At 28.9% G+C, this 22,757-nt stretch overlaps 1 protein-coding gene and 1 long non-coding RNA gene across 6 annotated transcripts in view; one reads left to right on the top strand and one right to left on the bottom strand.

Moving 5' to 3' along the window:
- The window catches only part of LOC139426203 (uncharacterized), a 125,937-nt gene that overhangs the window by 54,843 nt on the left and 48,337 nt on the right, over nt 1-22,757 (top strand). The gene's annotated exons all lie outside the window — the stretch shown is intronic.
- The window catches only part of LOC107449509 (paired box protein Pax-6), a 193,686-nt gene that overhangs the window by 53,946 nt on the left and 116,983 nt on the right, over nt 1-22,757 (bottom strand). For all 5 annotated transcript variants that reach the window (XM_043052175.2, XM_043052189.2, XM_043052183.2 and 2 more), the window contains one exon: nt 8,522-8,671. In XM_043052175.2, coding sequence (XP_042908109.1) covers nt 8,522-8,671 — 150 coding nt within the window. The remainder of the gene's footprint in view (nt 1-8,521; nt 8,672-22,757) is intronic.

Consider the following 22,757-nt stretch of genomic DNA (forward strand, 5'->3'; position numbering starts at 1 on the left):
GGCTACTTTACACCCAATAGGGTGAAAAAACACTGGTGTAGTGAAACACGAGATAACAGAAATGATGGCGACTACTTTACACCGAATAGGGTAAAAGAACTCTATTGAAGTGAAACACGAGATAACACAAAGGATGGCGGCTACTTTACACCGAATAGGGTGAAAAAACACTGGTGTAGTGATATACGAGGTAACACAAATGATGGCTGCTACTTTACACCGAATAGGGTAAAAGAACACTGGTGTAGTGAAACACGAGGTAACAAAAATGATGGCGGCTATTTTACACCAAGAAGGATAAAAGAACACTGGTGTTGTGAAATGCGAGATCCAAGTTGTATGGCGTTTCACTGCACCAATTTTTAGAGTTGATATACACTAAAAAATTTTACGGTGCAAAAAAAAAGTAGCTAACTAAGCGAGAAAGATAAAACTGTCATTTTCTTTCAATTAAATAAATTTGGAATGTACCTTGTTCATTCCCATCTGAGAAGTGAGAATCATGAATTTTTTATAAGCTCAAAAGCCACGCGAGAATAAGAATAGAGTCGTTGAATTTAGAGGATGACCTTGTGACACTGCCTTGTCGCAAGACATGAGACGCACTGCCACCTCCATTCTTATTCCAATGCCCCCAAGCATACGATTGCCGCTTATTTCTAAGACACAAATTAAAGAAGAAGAAGAAAAAAAAAAGAGATCATTGATACCTAAGATGTCCTCAATAAATCATTGTAATACATTCCAAATTCGAATCTTCGAAGCTTAAGTATCATTAATCTATGAGCAGTTACTATAGACATTAAACAGCATTTCCCCCATTCGCAAATATTTCTTAATAAGCACTGTTCGTTTAAGGTCTTAGTGTCATTTTTAGGGTCCCCCCTTTTTGGTCAAATCATTTTGGTTGATGACGCCGGGGTGAAATTTTTAAGCCGCATCATCAATGATCATTTGTTTAAACAACCAGTTGTTCACTGTGACAGTGAGGGTAAAAAAAGGTCATCTCTATAATTTTAATGGGCATGCGACACGCCACGAGGGAGGGCTGAATTGTAACAGCAGGGAAGGAATTATCTAAGCTAATTTAGAATAGTTGAGGCACGGCGTCTTGGAGAAGAAATTATCGAAAAACGGAAAATATCTCATCGAATTCCACGCATAAATTTCAAAGGTATTGAGAGCCATCGTGAGAATAAGTTCTATTTATCCTGAAAATCACAGAGGATGGAATAATGTAATTTTTATACATATTACATTTCTAATACATAATCTGTAGCAAATTTACATCAGATTAACGTACTCTCTCTTACATAAGATTTAAAGCAACTGCTCATGCTCGACTTTTTTTTTTTTTGGCGTATGATTTTATATCAAATGTTTGATGTAATAATTTTTTTAATTAGTTTTGGTTTAAAAAATGATTGTCTAATTACACTAGGTTCATAAGAAACAAAATATTTTTTCTTCCCATTACTTAAAGTCATAGAATCTATTTCTTTTAATTATACAATTCAGTTGTATAATTAAAAGAAATAGATTAGATAGAATAGATAGATAGAAGACAAGTTAACTTCCATAATATCCACGTCCAGTGTAAATGTTTTGATTTCATGGTTATAATTAGGATGACGATGTTAGTGTTTTTAACTTACGGGTATTTGCAATATCTCTTGATTCCATTCGCGTAAGTCTGATATTTTTTTCAAGATTGCGTGAGCATTCCACTAGAATTGACGAAACGTAACTCTCCTTACTATATAAAATAAGACTGTATGAAATGTAAGTCTTAATTTTGGTTTTTCCTGAAATCTGTATAATTTTATTCACTTTCTTTGCAAAATTTATCAAAGCAAAACTTTTTATATCGTTGTAATTAAATAAAATTCGAAATTGACTTGCAAAACATAATTTCGAAAATCAGTTGTTTTTTTATTCTTTTGAGATAAAATGATGAGTTAAAATTGAATACTGTTCAGTATGTTTAAAACTGAATATTGTTCAATAATAAGAGGCCTTTGAAATGTAACGTAAGCATATTTTTGGGACTTTTGTGCTCCCCTTTGTCCGCAAAAATAAGCAAATTGTAAATTGCAAGTGAGGCGCAATACTTCAAGTTTTTTGCTTCATGCATTTAAATTTTTCATTTTTATTTTTTTTAAAAAGTGGATTTAAGTGCCTTACGTAAGCATTGATCATATCCCTCTTCTCCTTGTCAGCAAAAATAAGATACTTACGCAATATTTGAACGGATTCTAAATTTAAAACTGAAAACTACTACTAATATTGTTATAACATTAAAATTAAAAACTAACATTATTACTGAAAATTAAAGAATATTTTTCTCCTACTACAGCAAATTTTTCGAAAATACCTTTTTTCCCCCCTTTGAATATAATATGTCACTTTGTCTTAAACTTATTATTAAATGTTAACAGACTGTAAGTTGTAAAAAGCTTTAAAACTATTTATATTTTAAGGATATAGATGTCTTGCAGTAGTTTAAACTAAAAGACAACAACCGTAAAGAAATTTAATTTACGAAAGAACAACCTTAAAGTTATTTAAATCATGAGGTAAAATAAAGTAAGTTAAAGTAACATTAAAGTAATTTGAATTATAAAACAACAAACGTAAATTAATTTGAACCATGAGACAGCAGCCTTAAAATAATTTAAAATATGAGACAACGATAGTAATTTAACCTCTGGCACAACGGTCTTAAAATAGTTAAAACAATAAGGTAACAGCATTAAAATAATTTAAATTATGAGACAACAGTCTTAAAGTAGTTTTATGTTTGATACAACAGCCTTAAAGTAATTTAAATTGTGAAACATGAGCCTTAAGGTAATTTAAATTATTAGACAACAGCATTGAATCAATTTAAAGTATGAAAAAACAAAAGTATTTCGAACTATGAAACAACAATCTTAAAGCAATTTAAATTGTGAGACAACAGCCTTAATATCATTTAAATTATGCGACAACAGCCTAAAAATTATTTAAGTTAGGAGACAACAGCCTTAAAGTAATGTAAATTATTAGACGACGGCATTAAATTAATTTAAAGTATGAGAAAACAAAAGTAGTTCAAACTGTGCGACAACTTTAAAGTAATTTAAATTGTGACACAACAGCCTTAATACCATGTAAATTATAAGACAGCAGCCTTAATATCATGTAAATTATAAGACAACAGCCTAAAAGTAATTTAAATTATGACTACATGAGCAAGGAGAGCCTTTTAAAGATAATTTATCCCTTCCCCACCCAACTGGACAACAATGAGAATGTCACAAAAGCCTTTTTCACATCTCATTATATGCACATGTCCTTTCAACCAATGGTTTTCCTTTCTGTGGCATACGGACACCAGAGTGTGACATGCGCCCTCTCTGTCCGCCCTCGCAGATTGCGCGCAGCTGGGTTTCTTCAGCTATTGGGCACCCGCAATTATGGGTAACAGGGCGAATCGAATTACCTAATTCATTTCATGGCTTACGAGGAGGATGCTTGAACAATAAGCGAATCAAGAGCATTTTTTATTGTCATTTAATTGCATTGAAAATGAGTAAATAATCTACTAATGACTATCTCGTTTTGGCTTCAACAATGAGGAGTTAGTATTGATGGATGAATTTATCCGAACAATGTTTGTTATTAGATGTAATTCTATTCATAAGGATTGGTATTAAACAATGATTGTTTGAATGAGATTTTCTGCAAACTGCTTTAAAATATGGATTCCATTTTCGTAAGATGTTTTTAATGAAAACGTCCTGTTAATGTAGCATATAAAGAATGAGTTTATGAATAGATTTATTTTAGAAATGTTTAATTTTAGCATATATTTTTTTTTAAAATTGAAATTCGCACTTTCAATTTTTAATAATAATGAGGTATAACTGTGAATGCATTTTATAAAACATGAATGAATTCATGACTGTGGATTTATATATTTTAATTTACCGTTAAAATCTTCGATACACGTAAAAAAAAATAAGCAAAAAAATAAGGATATTAACGTATTTATTTAAATTAGATTTTTTTAAAGAACTTTTAATAAAAATGTGATTTTACGGGCATGTATGAAACATGAATGAACTTATAAATGTAATTAAAATTATTGTAATAATATTTACTTTTAAAAAACTATTGATATTAAGCAATAGTTACCTAAATGGAGTTTTTTGCCGGCGAATTTCAAAAATGTATTTGATTTACATAACATATTTTAAATGAAACTGTGTTGCCACTGTGACTTCATCTTATAAAACATGAATGAATTTATGAACACGGATAAATCAACTTAATAATAAGAGTATGATTAAATCATAATACTATTATTATGATTTGATATTAAACAATGTTACCCAAATGATATTTCTTGCAAACAGTTTCAAAATTTGCATTCGATTATTGCAAAATATTTTTTTTTATGAAAGAGTGATATTACAATGAATGTAGTTTATAAATCACAAATTAATTTATGAATGATGGATTTCTTCTATTGATATTTAAAATATTTACTTAAATTACATTCTCTTTAAATTAAAGAAAAAAAGTTACATTCTATTTTTGTAAAGTACTTTTGATGAAAATGTGATATTCATGTACCTCCTAAATCGGGAAATAATTTATGGGTGATAAATTTATTTTGGCAAGATTTGCCATTAGAATTTGTTTTATTCCAGAGGAATACTGTATTTTATTGTTTCAAATAAATAAATCTCAAGATTTAATATCAACTAAAAAAAGGGGCAAAAAATTGGAAACTCTGGAAAAGAACCACAGCCTATTACAGTTGAGATAAAGCTATAATTAAGAAAACATACTATACTATCTAAACAAACAAACTATATTATCCTGCAGTAAGGAATTATCTGGATTTTAGAACGTATAAATAACTTAAATTAAAAAAATAATCTCAATAAACTGAAGTGGTAAGATATGGATTAAAAACTTCATTTGTTTAAAAAATATACAAATTAGAAATAACCGTCGACATGTTTCAAGCGCTCATAAATAAGCGCCCGTTTTGAAGACTTGCCAGGCGAGAAGAAACAAAAGTGATTTGAAATATAAAACGTAAAGTTGGCAACGAAAAATGGAAGAAATAATGATAATAAACAAAACTAGAAAAAAAATTTCGTGTTTTGTTTTTCATCTTTTTTTCCTCTCTCGACTACTGTTTTTTTTCTTCCTAGTTTTGTTTCTCATCTTTGTTTTCGTAATAGGCGATTTTACGTTTTATATTTCAAATGACTTTTGTTTCTTCACGTCTGGCAAATCTTGAAAATGAACGCCTATTTATGAGGACAAGAAATACGTTGACTGTTATGTCCCGTTTGTATATTTTTGAAGCGAATGAAGTTTGCAATCAAGTAAATTTTAAAAGCTATTACAATATATTTCAATCAAATCAAATATTTTAAAAGCTCTACTATAATTTTTTTAGAGGAGAAGAAAACATTCTTTCCGATCCAAGAAAAACAGGATGAATGGTAAGAAAAGAGCAATTTATGCGACAACGATCGAACCTTCTTAAAACAGCCTTAATCATTTTGAACTGAATCTTCATTTGCGTGTCTGCCAATTTAAAATTTAAAAAAAAATCTTATTTATAGTGAAAATAAGACTTAGTGCTGCCAGATTTAATACCACCATATGGAAAATAAGACGCCGTAACTTACCGTGGTTCTCAACTTACTGAGACACCTAGACCAGAAAACATCTTTTTTTTCCGATCCGCGAAAAACAGAATGGATTGTAAGAAAACAGTTATATTTTATGAGACGACCGAGTCTTCAAAAAACAGCTTTAATAATTTTCAATTCAATTCGAAAAATTTATACACTTTTTTTTTATTTATTATGAAAACAAGACCCAAGAAAGATTTAACATTACATAAAAAGTATGACGCTTAACTTAGAGGTTCTCAACTTATTGAGATACCTAGACCAGAAAACATCCTTTTTTTTCGATTCGCGAAAAGCAGGATTGATTGTAAGAAAATTGTTAAATATTATTATTTTTTTATTTTTTATAATGAAAACAAGACTCGAGAAAGATTTAATATTACATAAAAAGTATGACACTTAACTTAGAGGTTCTCAACTTACTGAGACACCTAGACCCAAAAAAATCTCTTTTTTTCAAGCGATAAAAAACTAGATGGATTGTAAAGAACCTCCTTAAAAATTTCCTCCATCGAATTTCCAAATCAATCCCCAGTTCCCAAAGATGTCATTCTATCGCTATTAAAAAATAAAAAAATACAAACCACACCAGCGATTATACTTTCGTTTCATCTATCAAAACATATCCCATAGGATTGTGTAACACACAGACTATGTATCTTTATGGTAATAGCTTTACCTAGTGTTCGATTAATGAGTTTGCAGGATCATTTATTGCGAATGAGTAATACGGCAGCTCACAAAAAAAGAGTCTAAGACTCGTTATTAGCTGAAAGGAAAAAGGCGGTCTTCATTTTGAGACGGTTGTTCGCCCACCTCTTTAACCGACCTCCAGATTTGCATTCACTTTATGCCACCGCTTCTCTCTGCACATTTGTTGTTTGACTGCGACACTGAGCAATTATGGTATGTTTTATGGGTCTCTCAGCTAAATTACGACGTGTTTCTTCTTAAATAGACGTAGGTTAAATTGTTTTTAAAGTGGCTCACATGTTCTTTTCTAGTTTTTAATTTTGATTTCGAAAAGGGAGATTTATTTTTGAAAGTGAAAATTCGGATAAATAATGTATCATTTCTATATTATATGCATTAGTTAGATAATTACCAGTTAATATATTAGCAGAAAAAATATACATTGAATTATTTAAACAAAATTAAAATTGAATAATAAAAAAAATTAAATAATGAAAAATAAATTTAATAATAAAACAATTATGTTAAATAAAATATATTGAAACTATCTTGTTCACTCGTTGTCACTGCTCCAAATGACCTGATTTGGATTCACTTTATGTCGCATCTTCTCTACACATTTGTTGTTTGACTGCGACACTGAGCAATTACGGTATGTTTTATGGGTCTCTCAGCTAAATTGCGACGTGTTTCTTCTTAAATAGACGTAGGTTACGTTGTTTTTAAAGTGGCTCATATGTTCTTTTCTAGCTTTTAATTTTAATTTCGAAGACGGAAATCTATTTTTAAAAGTAAAAAGTGGATAAATAATATATTGTACATTATATGTATTAATTAGACATCACTGGTTTAATTAAAAATATATTAACGGAAAAAATTTACTTTAAAACATTTTTGAAATATTTATATTAAATAATAAAAAAAATTATATTAAATAAAATAAGTTCAAACAATCTTGTTCACTCGCTGTCACTGCTCCAAATGACCAGATTTGGATTCACTGTATGTCGCATCTTCTCTGCACATTTGTGTTTGACTGCGACATAGAGGATTTAAGGTGGGTTTTATGGGTCTCTCAGCTAAATTACGACGTGTTTCTTCTTAAATAGACGTAGGTTAAATTGTTTTTAAAGTAGCTCACATGTTCTTTTCTAGTTTTCAATTTTAATTTCGAAGAGGGAGATTTATTTTAAAAAGTGGATATTCGGATAAATAACATATCACTTTATATTAGGTACATGTATTAGTTAGATAATCACCGTTATAATAAAAAAAGTATTAACGGAAAAAAATTTACGTCAAGTCATTTTTAAAGAAATTTATATTATATAATAAAAATAATTGCATTAAATTGAAAAAGTTCAAAAAATCTTGTTTACTCTTTGCCACTGCTCCAAATGACCAAATCTGCATTTACTTTGCCTCATCTCCTCAAATTACAAGGCTACGGAGTTGAACATAAATAGTCGCATACCCAAAAAATTGTGTCTGCTGTTCAACGGTGGTTAAAATATAAAATTCTTATGGTAAATATAAGATATGATAAATATATATAAATTTATTATCCGTAAATTAGTTCGTGATTTATGAACCACATTTAAATGTATAGAGAGGAAGCCATAACTGAAAGTAATCGATATGCCAAGTTTTAAAAAAAGTGGACATTTTGATCATAAAGATGCACCTCGTTCTGTCTGTCTAGTTGAGTTCGATAGAGAGCGATTAAATCAAATCTTGCTCAAAAATTTTTGCCAAATGGCAAAGGAACTAGTAGAGTAAATAAAATGCTCCCAGATTTTAAACGTTTAGAAAATCCACACGATCCCCAAACAATGTTTTACCCAAACATTGGTTCATTGTTTCATATTGGTTAGCAACAATGGTTACCACAATCGATTCAATCCTGCTGCATTAGAAGGACAAGAACTTAATCAAAATTGTTATTCAATTAAAGTCCTGTTAGACTCGTTTTAAAAAAAAAATAGATAGTACTTAAACTTTTGCTTACGGTTCAAACCTTTCTGGTATACTTATTGTTTCATTCATAAGAAAAGGGTTAATTTTAAATTGCAAAATATTAAAAAAGTAAAAATAAAAATAAAATGCTGAAAGTGAAAGGAACTTACCTAAAATTTTATTCACTGCTGTCTGTGAGGTAAGAAGTTGGCGAGCAAAATCGTAAGGCCTAAGTCCATAGGGAGAGAAGTCATGGACAATCCTTGGCTGGGGTAAAGAATCATTAAGGCGTGTGTTCAGATATAGAGGACTTAAATTACCTGCAAAAATAAAAGCAACAGAGATGAATAAAAGTCCAAATTTAGCCCCGTAACGTTATGCTATGTGTTTAAAAAAGCTGTTGTTTCTATTCCCGCTTGCCATTACCAGCAAGCCTGCTTAGAAACCCAGCCGAATTTAAGGCAGAGGGTGAGTTTTTGTTTTTTGTTTTTCAGTGACCCCCATCTATATAGCTAAGAATACGATTTCAGTCACACACAGTTCGTTTGTCACAGTCCGTTTTACAGGGTTGACCCATTCATACATCCATTTATTCATTCACAGATCGTAATTTTGACCTGAACCAGAAAACGATCAATCAGTACCCCTGAAGTGTTCATTTGTTGGTGCGAACTTTAACATGCACCAGTCACCATTTAATAAACTGGGCTTCTTCGGCCGACGGGATTTGAGTTTAAAAAGTAAGGAAAAGTAAGTATAAAATTCTTCGTATTAGTTGTTAAATTTGAATTGAACATTAAATGTTGCATTTTTTGCTGTGTCCATTTTCTTAAACATACATTTTGAGCTGCTTCCATTTTTTAAACATGCTTTTTGAGCTGCTTGAACATGCTTTTTGAGCTGTGCCCATTTTTCAAAATGTTTCTTGAGCTATGTTCATTTTCAACACGTTTTTTGAGTTTTGTTCATTTTTTAAAACACGTTTCTTGAGCTATGTTCATTTTCTTAGACACGCTTTTTGAGCAGTGTCTAGCTCACTTTTTGAGCTGAGTCCATATTAATACTTTTAAGTACTTTTTTCTAATGCATTTATTTTTCACGCATACTTTTATATTTTTTTCTAATACTTTATAATTTAATTTTTTTAATGTGTAATTTTCGTTTACTATTCATAATTTCAATCTTTTAAATTTTATTTTGATTTTAATTTCACTTTAGCAAAATTCGATTCCTATATTGGCTTCTAATAATTATAAAAATTAAAAAAAAAATTTTTTTAAACATCAAATTCAATAATTGAACATGCTAGCTTTAAAATTTGAAGTAAAAATAAATTAAATGTGAAACATATTTTTTTTTATTCAAAATGTTTTTGATTGATCGGCTGTTTTATTGGAATAGTCTTTTAATTAGTGTCAATAAAATTGGGTGACAAATACTAACAAATAAAGTAAAATAAAAACTAAAACTAAAGCTAATAAAGAAGAAAGAAGATACTTGAGACATTAAAATAAAAATAATTAATTAATAATTTTAAAAAAAAAATCCATTTTAAATGAAGACCTTATAAAATAAAGTACAATAAAATTATATTCGTATATATTATATGCAGCTTTATTATAGATTGTAAAATACGAAGCAAAAATAAAACATATTGATTAAAAAATATTGCGTCACAAATAAATCAAATTGAACAAATTCTAAACTCGTTTAACTCATGAAACCCTTAGCCATGTAATTATTATTTACAGAAGACGCTCTAGAATAAGCTTTTTATTTGTTTCAATAAAAAAAAATTGAGGTATTTACCATTGTTATTTCTTGCTCGTGTATGGTCATGTGCTACATTATTTTAAACAAAAATTTAAGTTTTAAATGGATATTTTTACTACGTACGCGCTTATTATTTAAAAAAAATACAAATGAAAGAAGTTCTGTTTTATTATTTTTTTGTTTTATTTTTCATTTCATTTCTTATTTTATTAATTCCATTAAATAAGAAAAAAATATATATCGAATAGCAGAATTCCGATCAAATGATTATTTCAATCCTCCCTGAAAATTACCGCAATTTCTGCGACACTCGAATTAAATGCAAGGACAGCGAAAATTGAATCTATATATTTCAGCGATATTAACGAAAAAAAGCAAGTGATTGATAAAAGATAAAAAAAAAAATTCTCGAACTATCACCATTTTCAATCCAACTGTTGACATTAATAAAAAAGGATTATGGAGACGCGTATGCGCATTGAAGCGACGCAGAGTTCTATTTTAATTGGTTACCCGCAAGGCAGGGAGATACTACCTTGTCATTAGGCCTGTTTACACGGCCGCTGTCACTGCAAAGGGCCTAGAACACGCGATGCCTAATGGCCTAAGATAGGCCTTTCCATCACGCTACGACTACATTCTTCAGTCGGAGCCAAAGCATTAATTAGAAAGAACTTTTGATGACCCTCCCCCCATGATCGGTCCACCCCCCTTTTAAAACGATAGAAGGTCTTCATGTTTCTGTGTGTGAGCAAGAATCTGTGGTAATTAATGTCGCAAGATCGGCTTTGGCTTATAGTAATCGGTCAGCAGACGAACTAGGGTCCTCACTCTTACACCCCTCTTTGGAATTTTCGAATGTTTTTTTCTTCTGTTTTCGAGTCTGTTAATAGCCACCAATCTCGATAACTGTCAATGTGAGAGAAAAAGAGATGGAAAAAAAGAAGGAAGGAAAAATATCTGGAGAGAGTAGTAGGAATTAAAGACTTTTCCTCTATTGATATATTGAATATCTATTACGATATCAATAGATTGAAAAATATTTAGTTAAGATATTTGATACCGAAAATACTGATACGAGTTTCAAAATTTTTTAAAACTTTATTTTGCCGCGATTATCAATATGCATTATTATCAATGGAAAGAAAAAATATCAAGGGAGAGTATTTCTAAAGACATTTCCTCTATTGATATCGTTCACTGAATATCGATTAATATAGACGAAAAATCGATTGATTGATGAATCGATTGATACGAAAACAGAGTTTTAAAATTTTTTAAAACTTTATTTTGCCGCGATTATCAATATGCATTATTATCAATAGAAAGAAAAAATATCAAGGGAGAATATTACTAAAGACTTTTCCTCTATTGATATCGTTCACTGAATATCGACGAAAAAAAAGCAAGTGATTGATAAAAGATTTTAAAAAAATTCTCGAAGTATCACCATTTTCACCACGTTACATAAAAGTAGAAAAATGTTTTAGTTAAGATATTTGATGCCGAAGATACTGAGACGAAAGATATTGATACTAAGGAAAAAATAGTTTCTTTTTTTGCCCCTATTATTAATATGTATAATCAATACCAATATGATATGTATAATTAATATCAAAGGATAAAAAAGTATCAATAGATATAAAAGTATCACATTAGTATCAATGGATGAAAAAATTCAGGTGAGAGTAATATTAGAGACTTTTCCCCCATTGATATCTATCACTAAATATGGGTTACGAAACAAAATGAGATACGGTAGACAAAAGTTGAAAAATATTTAGTTAAGATATTTGATACCGAAAATACTGATGCGAAAAGTACTAATTGACGGTGCAAATGGCGAAATAGAGTTTTAAAATTTTTTAAATCTACTCAAAATAAAAATAAAAGGCTTAAAAAAAATCCAAAAATAAAACAATTTTCAGTTCATTTAACTTAAATTAGAAAACACATTTTACGTATATAATTACCTACAGAAACAAAACATTCAATTAAATTTATTAAGGAAGAAATGTTGACTTTTTTTTGATTAAAAACAATGAACAGAGTTAATCCGTTGAACTCGTTTCCATTGTTCGTTAGCTATCACATCCCGATTAAAAGTTCGTAAATTGCAAGTACAACAATGAGTGTATTAAAATGAATACTATTTAGTCTATTATAATCTACTGTGTAATGGCATTTTGAGAATTGAGATTCCTTTTTTTTGTTTTTGTTTTTTTTTGTTTTTGTTATAGATGGTGTGTTAGGTTCTCATGGCTAAAATTCTTTCTCTAAAACAATGATAACTTTCCCGCAATTATTGCAAAAAAGGGATTAGTTCATAATGAATATTTGTTTAATCTTCCTCGAATATGAGTAGGGTTCCTAATTTTATGATACGTTTTTTATGTTATTTACGTCTGCTGTGAATTCAGAACTGTTAAAAAAAAGTATTTAGTGATAAACATGAATGTTAGACATCAAACCTCAAAAGTTATAAGCCCTTAAAAGATATTTATTTTTAATATGATGTTGTACTTATATAAAAAAATTTAATGAAATGAATACTGGAACTTTGAAATGAATATATTCTTAACATAGACAATCTGTTTTTAACCTTTATTCATTTAAAAATAAATAAATAAATAAAGAGAGTTTTGAGAAGCCTAAATTCATATTTGATTATTATAGTCAACCATTAACTTTAGTTATCCATAGTAAACATGCTTAGGCATTTTATAACGCTTAAGTAATAAATGTTAAAACTTCTATCAAAAAATAAAAAAATAAAAAAAAACACACACAAATTTATATTTTAATGGGAAAAAAGTAAAAAAATGGCTTGAAAGACTTCAAGTGTTTCGTGTGTTAACGCTAATTTTCAGGCATTCTTTTCCATGGCAATTTACATGAATTCTTAGAGTTTAGTATTACATTTTGCACTTAGCTCGCTTATCATTTGGTCCTATATGTAATTCCTTGACCAACTCACAACTATTAAATATTTCATACTTGACCAATCAATTTTATTATTACTTTGAAAAAAAATGTCCGGTCTGTTTTTCTGGTGCTAAAATCCAGTAGACATTTTTCTTAAATCAGAATTATTTCAGAACTCCACTGGCCCCTAATTTTAGTTTCGTCATTATTTATAGCAAAAATTATTAATTGTATTAAAATTTTTTCGAAGGCCATTCAATTGAAATGAGGAAAAAAAAAAAAAAAGGAAAACAATAAAATCTAATATTTCTTATTGCTCACGATAGATGACACCCTAAGATAAACTAAATAAGTCACATTCTACAGCTCACTTGATAAAACACAACTCAACCAGAGACCAACACCAATTTCCTTTGCCTAACATAACCTAACTTTCAAAATGACCAATTAAAATTTCATTTTTACAGTTCTGAAACCATGATAGTAAATGGTTTAAAAAAAAATACCGTATAGTTTTGAAGTCATGATTTGTCAACATTGTTGTAAGCGATTCCGAAACTGTAAAGGTTAAAATTGTTCTTCACCTTAAACTTTACGGTTTATTGGACAGACAGACAGTTGCTGGTTATTTTACTGTAATTTTTTGATGGAAAATTCTAACAGTGTATGTCAATTTAAAATGTGGCAAACGCAGATTAGCTTGCGGGAGAGGAAATAGCAGACCAATTAATTAATTTATTGATTAATTAATCTCATTGTACATTTGTGGAGCAGATTTTAGTTTTTTAAAAAAAACAGCAGTTAAAAAGTTGTAAACAAAAAATGAGTTGTTTGAGTAAAGTCAAGGACAAATTGATTATTCAATATATATTCGAATTCCACATCATAAATTTATTTGAACAAAAATCAAAGATTAGTGTTTTAAAAATGCGGAAAAAACAATCTGGACAGCACGGAGAAGAACAGATCAATTTTAATTAATTTTAGTAACTTTTTATAATTCTAAATTGCTTGTCAGAAATTTAGAACTTATGGTACAATGCTCTACATACCATAGTCAGACAAACAAACAAACAACAATAGTTATATTTGCGACTACGTATTATGCATACAAAACTTGAAAGAATGTTAAAATAAGATTTTGTGAAACTGCTATTCAGATTATGAGAGTTTCCCAGCTATTTAAATCTAGTACTTTTATTTTAATTTCTTCTCACTATTTGTCTTTTGAAAGAAAAAAAAATTGATGATTGATTACTTTGAACCAAAAGCAAATGAAGCATTTCCATTTTTCACTACAGAGTTAAACATTTCTTTCAAATGAGTATTTTATCCATTATTCTTTTTATCTTAGTATATCAGTTAATTTCGAAATTTAATTTTTCATAAAGAAGCAAAAATGGAAACAAGGGTTTATTTTTAACTGTTTAGTAGTTAAAGGAGATTAAAACAAATCAAAACAAATCAAAATAGGAAACGAAAGCTGTTTATTTAAAATTTTGTGGAATGTTTAACGTTTTCGAAACTGAAAACAATCGTTGAATATTTCTAATTTTTTGAGAGAGAAACTTTACAACTTTGTGCCATATCATTAAATTAGGGAAAATAATTAAAATTAACTGTTTTGGGCTTATTTGAATCCACTTTTTTGGCATTAAAAGCTAGAAAACATAAAATAGAGGTGATTTTGGTAAGTATAAGCACCAATGAAATGTTCGCGAATAGGGTAGTTTCCCGAGTTGCGTGCAATCATTTATCCATAGGGTGTGAGATATTAAAAATAATAGGATTAAAGTTAGAAAGTTAGAGGAATAAGAAGAAGAGTAAAAGAAATATTATAACTAGCACATAATGCTGTAGTTCATAGATACTTAAATATGAGAAAATTAAAAATCGAAAGCAAACAAAAACTCAAATTCAGGTCAAAATTACGATCTGTGGTTGAATGAATGGTCCCCCTGTAAACGGGTGTGAAGTATGGGTATGGCAGAAGTCCTTTTTATTGGCCATAGATGGCGCCACTGGAAAACAAAAACAATCGCATCTCCTCTGCCTCAATGAAAGAGGACAACAACAACAACAAGGAAATTATTTTTATGCTTTTCAACATTTAGTTATTTTATAAATTTTTTAAACTGAGCTGGTAGTTAATAGTCATCTTACACTCGGCTGACTAAAAAGAGAATTACTGAAAAATTAACCGCAAATACGGAGGTCTAATGAATTAGAACAGCATAACAGTACACGTGAATTGGTAAGCAATATCTGGAAACACTGATCGAAAAACAAATTATAGTTACTTCTATTTAGAATTTTTTTTAAAAATCATAACTGTTTTGTTCTGGATGTTTTATTAGTATATATATATATATATATTTTAATTTNTATATATATACTAATAAAACATATCTTATTTTGTTTTCCGGCTTTTTAATTTTAATATTTTTTAAATTTTTAAAATTTTTATATATTTTTTAAAAACATTTATTAATAATTTTTCTTCTCTCTATGAAATTTAAAATTTATGAATTTTTTTTCATGTTTCTTTGCGTATATTATAAATAATATTTATAATTTATACATGTTTCTTTGCTTTTATTACGTATATAATGCCGGTCAGAGGGAAAAAAAAAAAAACGAGAATTGAAATTCGTCTAAGGGGATAAATTATGGCGATTTGCGAATTCAGATTTTCCCATCTTATTATTTTACAGTAGCAGGCAATTTTCCGCCACTACTTTCTAATAGGCCAACACGAACTTCAAACTACGCAAGCATCTCTTCTTATTTATCTTATAAGTTAAAAGGAAAGAAATCACATTTTATAAGTGGAAGTAATAGATTTAAACATATACTACTAATAAAACATACTTCACGCCGCATTATATTCCCGCTTTTGAACTACACCGGGCGGTTTTTTTTCCCCTTTCTCGAGTAAAATGACACATTTCAACCTGATTTCCCGGTCACCATACCGTTTTTTGCTCCTCATAAATACTGTTTTGGAATAGTTTGACTGCAACAGAACCACAACTACTGAGCATCAACTTCTTTAAAAAAAAGAAGATAAATCTGTATGGTATGATGGGTGGGGAGAAATTGATAATAGAAAAATACCTCATCCGCCGTGTTTACCCAAGCATAGGACTCGCACAGATCATCATTTATGCTCTTATTTTTGATTTGATGTACTCTCTCTGTTAGAAAAAAGGAATTTTCTTTAGAACAAAATTAGGTTTATTTTTTTCATTATTATTATTTCGGTTATAAAAATAGATTTTGATGTTTTATATTCATTTCCTTGCCCAGTGAAGCGAAGCTGGATGCTATTTTGTGATGGATGTCTGACAAATGAGTGACTCTTCGTCACAAATCAATGTTTAAAGGAAAGGTTTTTATGCTGATGACCCTGCATTAATAAAAGATTTGTTTGTTTTTGTCGTAAAAATGTAAAATAATAATTACACGCTCCTAAAAAAATAGAATTTGTATTTTTTTTTATCATTAAAAGCAATTTGAATGGATTAAAAGTTTTATAATTTAGACAAACAATTTCAGAAATACCAATTCACTGCTGAGCCATATTATGTATGAAAAATTGCTGCAATCTTACTAGTGATAAAAATTGAACCATGTTTTGATCTAACTCTGAATGTTATCACTGTGAATTTGCTGCAATCTTATTAGTCTTTAAAATTAAATCATGTTTTGGTTCAACGTTGAACAATATTATCGGTATGAATTTGCTGCAATCTTGAAAAGATTAAGACAGTTAAAATGAATCAAGTTTTTTTCAACATTGAACAACCGTAATATCAGAGCGAATGGCTACAATCTTGTTAGATTGCTAAATTGAATAGTTTTTCTCTTCAAGATTGAATGATATTATCTGAGCAAATTTGGGCTTTACTTTGATTTGTCTCACGGATTAATACGTTGTATTTGCATAAATGCACTCTCATTTGAAAAAAAATAATTATTAAATCAAAGTTACTAAACAAATAGAAAGTATTGAAAAATTTTTTACATAATATACATATAATATAATAGCTTAATAATATAATTTTATGTATAATCGCTAGAAAATAAGAAAATGAAAAACTAGAAAATAAGAAACTAGAAAAGGTAAAACTTACCATAGATCATTATCTTAAAACAAATATGAATAAAAAAGAAAACAAAATGCACTCATTAATCAAATTACGAAATAATTTGTTGCCTTTTATACTGAATAGATTATTATCAATTAGTGCTAAAGCGAGTATAGTATATAAAATTTCAAAAACATTAATAATTAAGAAGCGGAAGCAAAATAAAAAGAAATGACATATCATAAACAAATGTTAACTAAAATCTTTAAACAAGTTTTTTATAAATTAAAGTAAAGAGGTGCTGAGAAAGTTTTGAAATTAATAAAAACAATCTTTTATTACTTAAAGAACTTGCCAGTAAAACCATGATTTTATAAAACTACTAATTTTTTTTCAAAGTAATTAGTTTTAAATTAATCGAACTCTTAATAAGAAAATTAAGTTAATTATGACTGTTTTAATCAATGTTTAAGATTCTCATGTAATTAAATAACATAACAACTATTTAAAACCTTAAACTATATTTATGTAAAACATTTGTTTCTGTAAACGTCCACATATGCATGTTAAAAAGAGAATGCAAATCTGAATTCTAAGCATGTTGAACAAATGAAAGCTTATCTCTGTAGTAAAGATTATGTTATAAATAATAAAAACTTGAAAATTGCTTTAAACATGAAACAACGTAAAATTAAGAGAGAAGAATTCATAATTTAATTTTGTTAGTTTGCTTTCTAAGACTTCTGCTCACGTAATAGATAACAAATGCTCACGTATTAAATTCTTTCATTTAGAATTCTATTTTCTAATTCTTTCCTTTTGTATTTAGATATTCATGCAACGAATATAAATAGTATAATATTACTAAACAATGAAAAACCTCGTTTTTCTACTATAAAAATTAAGTTTTTTTTTATCAACGCGTCTTTTACTAGTTCCATTACCATTATTTTGAGTATAAACAAGGGCAAACCCTATTCTTCTACAATAAAAAGTAAAAATCATTTTTTATCAACGCGTATTTTATTAGTTCCATTACCATTGTTTTGAGTATAAGCAAGGGCAGACCCTATTCTTCTACTATTAAAAAGCATCCTTTTTTTTTATATCAACGCGTATTTTATTAGTATTATTTTGAGTATAAACAAGAACAGACCCTATTCTTCTACAATAAAAATGTGCCCTTTTTTATCAACGCTTCTTTTATTTGTTCCATTACCATTATTTTAAGTATAAAAAAGGGCAGACCCTGCTCTTTTACAATAAAAAAGTACCTTTTTTTCATTAACGCGTCTTTTATTAGTTCCTTTATTTTCAGTATAAACATGGTCAGGCCGTATTCTCTACTATAAAAAGTAACCCTTTTTTTTTTATCAAGGCGTCTTTTACTTGTTGCGTTATTCCGAGTATAAACAAGGGCAGATTCAATTTTTCTACTACAAATAGTTTTTTTTTAATTGAATTAATTGTCAGAAATAATTGATAAATAATAAGAAAAAGCAGATGATATAATTTAGTAATGCTCATATTAATAACTACGTCTAAAAGCAAGGGAGTGAAGCGTGCGCATTCATACGGCATTGCAAAGTAGCTATAAACAGTTCAAAACTGACTGTAAACATCGAGAATCGATTCAAAGAACTTTCGAGTACCGTATTTCCTACTTTAACGATCGAGTAATCGTTATTCTATAGAATACCTAGTTAAATCGTAGAATACAATAATTTTACATACTTTAACTGACTTTTCATGTTATTTCATGAAACTTCTAGCTATAACGGATTACGGATTAACGGTAACATATCTTTCATAACTGTTGAGGATTCTAGAAATGTATATTAAGAAATATCTTAAAGGAAGACACTATTCTATAGATAACATCTAAAAATCTGTCCTGCGTTGGATATCAGCTGTTTTCTTACTTATTGCTCAATCTGCATACTTAATGCATAGTTGCATACTTTTTCTAATAAGTCTAGTATTTCTGCTTTCGATTTTTTTAAATCAAAAATTTATTAAAATTTTATTACTTTGCTTTTAAATTAGGCAAATATTTTTTTATTTTAGCTACCATTTTTGATAATTAAAAAAACAGAAAAAACATGATCAACCATTTTTGATATCATTAACTTGGTTTCATATCTAGATATAGATTTTTATAATTGCTGAACAGTACATATGAAAATCTTTTACCCAAATAAATTCTAATAATGAAATAATTGTGATTCCACTTTGAGGTAGTTTGCACAATAAATAGATAAGAGGCAGAATCTTATTCGTTTGCCTTAAGATGGGTATAGGTGAGACGTAATCATGTCTAAATAACCGCAGTGATGCGAAAAGCCTTAAAAATATGAAGTAGATAAGAAAACAAAATGCCGACATCGTTGGCAAAAAAGCCGGTCGTTTTCAATTAGCTTACGAAATTATGTATAGTAACCGTGCATTGCGAAATACTGGCAGCATTTGCAAAGTGCCAAACTTTTTCTGTTAGCCAACTGCAATGTGCATAGCGGCGGTGCACTGCAAAATGTTGGCAACGTTTGCAAAGAACCAGACTTTTTCAAATAGCGGGCGACATTATCTACAGTGGCGGTGCATTGCAAAATGTTAGCAGCGTTTGCAAAGAACCAGACTTTTCAATTAGACAGCGGCATTATGAATCTAGTGACGATGCACTACAAAATGTTGGCAACATTTGCAAAGAGGCAGACTTTTCGAATTAGCCTACGACAGTATACACCGTGTCTGTGCACTGCAACATGTTGGCAACGTTTACAAAGAGACAATTTTTTACAATTAGCAAACGGAATTATATATAGTGAAGGTGCACTGAAAAAATGTTGGCAACGCTTGCAAAGAGCCAGACTTTTTCAATTAGCCTACGACATTATATAGGTGACGATGAACTGTGAAATGCCAGCAACATTTCCACAGAGTAGGAATTTTTCAATTAGCCCATAGTATTTACAGATGGAGAAATTAATAATAAAAATATGAATAAATTAGCGGAATTAAATGGATATAGAAGTTTTCTTTTTCTTTTTTTGCCTTCTCAATTGGTGGCAGGGGGATACAAACTAATAAAGTAATAGAATTAATATTACGTTATAAATCAATCTGCTCACAACTGATAATAAAATGAAATGATATCAAAAGATATCACAGGCATTTTCTTAAGTCTTGCTCAAACAACTCTCATAAAAAAAGAACGTCCAGATTCTAATGAGCGTGTTATCACAGAGTTCTCTTTCATAAAAATGACTTTTTAATTGATTACAAGGTCAAAAAGATTACTGATTCATCGCACACCTCCGACTTTGCCACCGTTTCCACCATAAAACTCGAAATGGCTGTAACACAGCGTTTATATCTTTAAAAAAAAAACGGATCCATTATCCTCCCAGCCTTGGAGAAATATTCGAATTGTCGATTTGTAATTCCGAGCAACCTACTCTGTGCACTCAAGACTGCCTAATTATTGCTAAAGAAGTACTATTGATAAGACTTTGTGAAAATGTTTTTTTATATAATATTTTTATACACTTTTTCAAGAAAACTATTTTTAAAGGTATGATGTTATAAGATGATATAATGCTCAATGCCTTTTACTCTTTATCTTAAAGAGCTTTTTATTAGGGTATTTAAATGAAGGAGAAAATCTTATAATCTTTTTCTTTTTTAAATACTACCTTTTTTTGGCTAATGCTAAGTGCATTGAAATGACTTTTAATTTGGTATAAAAAAAAAAGTTTTTCTAGTTTTATGTAGGTACAGATAAAGTAATACTCACGTATTTTATTTTTCTGTTAAGCAAACGGAGTATCAAGTTTTATTGATATACAGTCGGACCTCGATTTAGCGAAGTCACTAAATCCCGATAAAAAGTTTATTATGTGGAAAATTCATTAAATAGAAAATCACCACTTGAAATACTTAAACATCATAAAACAGGTTTTAAATTCATAAACATTAGACAAAATTAAAATAGCAATTGATACACCTTTACTTTGTAAATTATTATATACTATCGAATTGTTTCAAATTATTTTAACATTTCATTATACGAATGTTCGGTGAATTCTTCATATTTTTCGTCTTCCTCGAAATTTATTGCTGTATTGTTTTTATTTTTTACACTGTCCAAAATATCCGATTCAGTTAATGTTTCTGCTGTTGCAGCTTTAGAATCAATAAAAAGAAAATCATTAATCAGTATATCATCGTTAATTTCGTGGTTCTCTCTTAGCTGCACCCACAATTTTTTTAAGTTCTTCTAAAGAAATATCATCCTCGTTTTCCGCACTTTCCAAATTCTCCGTGCTGACATAAAGAATCCAGCTTAAGCAGAACTGTTACGAATAGAACGATACGTTGAATAGTACGATCATCATAGTTCCATGATTTAGAAATTTCTGTTATATTTTCTCGTAAGTTGGTGTATGGTGTAGATTCCTGCATAAAATGCAGACAAAAAGGGAAATGGATTTTTGACTGCTTTCTCTAAAAGTTAAGTGACTGTGAAAATCAATTTAAGGTCATTTTCTTCATAAAATGCGTTAACAAGTTTTAAACGTTCTGAAATATTTTGGGAAATAGGGAAAGTGAATCCCAAAGAAAAACTCGTTAAATAAAAAATTCACTTTGCTATTTGGAAGTTATTTTAGAAAGAAGTTTCCGAAATATTCTTGGTTCTTCGAAAAAAATCGCAAAATAGTGAAATTCTAAAATGGAAATTCGTTAAATAGAAGTCTGACTGTATAACATATTTTTTTAAATCTATTTTTAACATTAATATAAAATTAGAAAAATTGCAAATTATTTATAAGTTTGAAAACGAATATTAAATAAAAAGAAATTTTTTTTAGTCATTCTTACAATTCAAACTTTACGTATTTTCTTATTTCAGTTTTTTATTTAAAAAAATTTGGATGCCTGCAAGTAACGTCATCGTAGGTAAATTGTAGCATTTGTGGATTCAGAAACAAATTAGGTTCGACACACACGTGTGACGTGGCTTACAGATATCCAATAATATCGCATTGAAATCACGTGGTTAGGCATAATCTCTTCACTTGAGTTGCTATTGATTATTAACTGTATTAAACTACTAAATTATTACTTGTTAGTAGTTTAAATTGTTTTTTTTTTTAAAACTGTTAAATATTTTAAATATTTGAAACTGGGAACTAGCCAATGCCTAAATATTTAATTTTTTATAACTCTCTAATACTTTTACTTTAAAATCTGCAGTTAATTATTTTAATTTGTTAAATAGTCAATAATCAATAACAGGTAAAATGAACAAAGAAAACTAATTTAGTCAATATTCCAAATACGAAATGAAGAAGTCCGCTTATCTAAGAAACGTTTTTCTTCCTAAAGTTTATTTAACTTTCGTACTTTCAAGAAAATGTTTCGAAATTTCCGCAACTAAAAGTATAAAATAAATTCCGTGAGATTTTCCTTTTAAGCAAGTTAAAGAGAATAATAAAGATAAATTTTGACTTAGCTTCAACTTAAATATTCTTACTCAAGTAATTTACGTAATCTATTTAAAAACTATGCAAACTTATTAAATTAAAAAAAAAATTAAACGCATATTTTTTTTACCAAA

Source organism: Parasteatoda tepidariorum, chromosome 8, assembly GCF_043381705.1.
Source record: "Parasteatoda tepidariorum isolate YZ-2023 chromosome 8, CAS_Ptep_4.0, whole genome shotgun sequence".
NCBI classification, from domain to species: domain Eukaryota; kingdom Metazoa; phylum Arthropoda; class Arachnida; order Araneae; family Theridiidae; genus Parasteatoda; species Parasteatoda tepidariorum.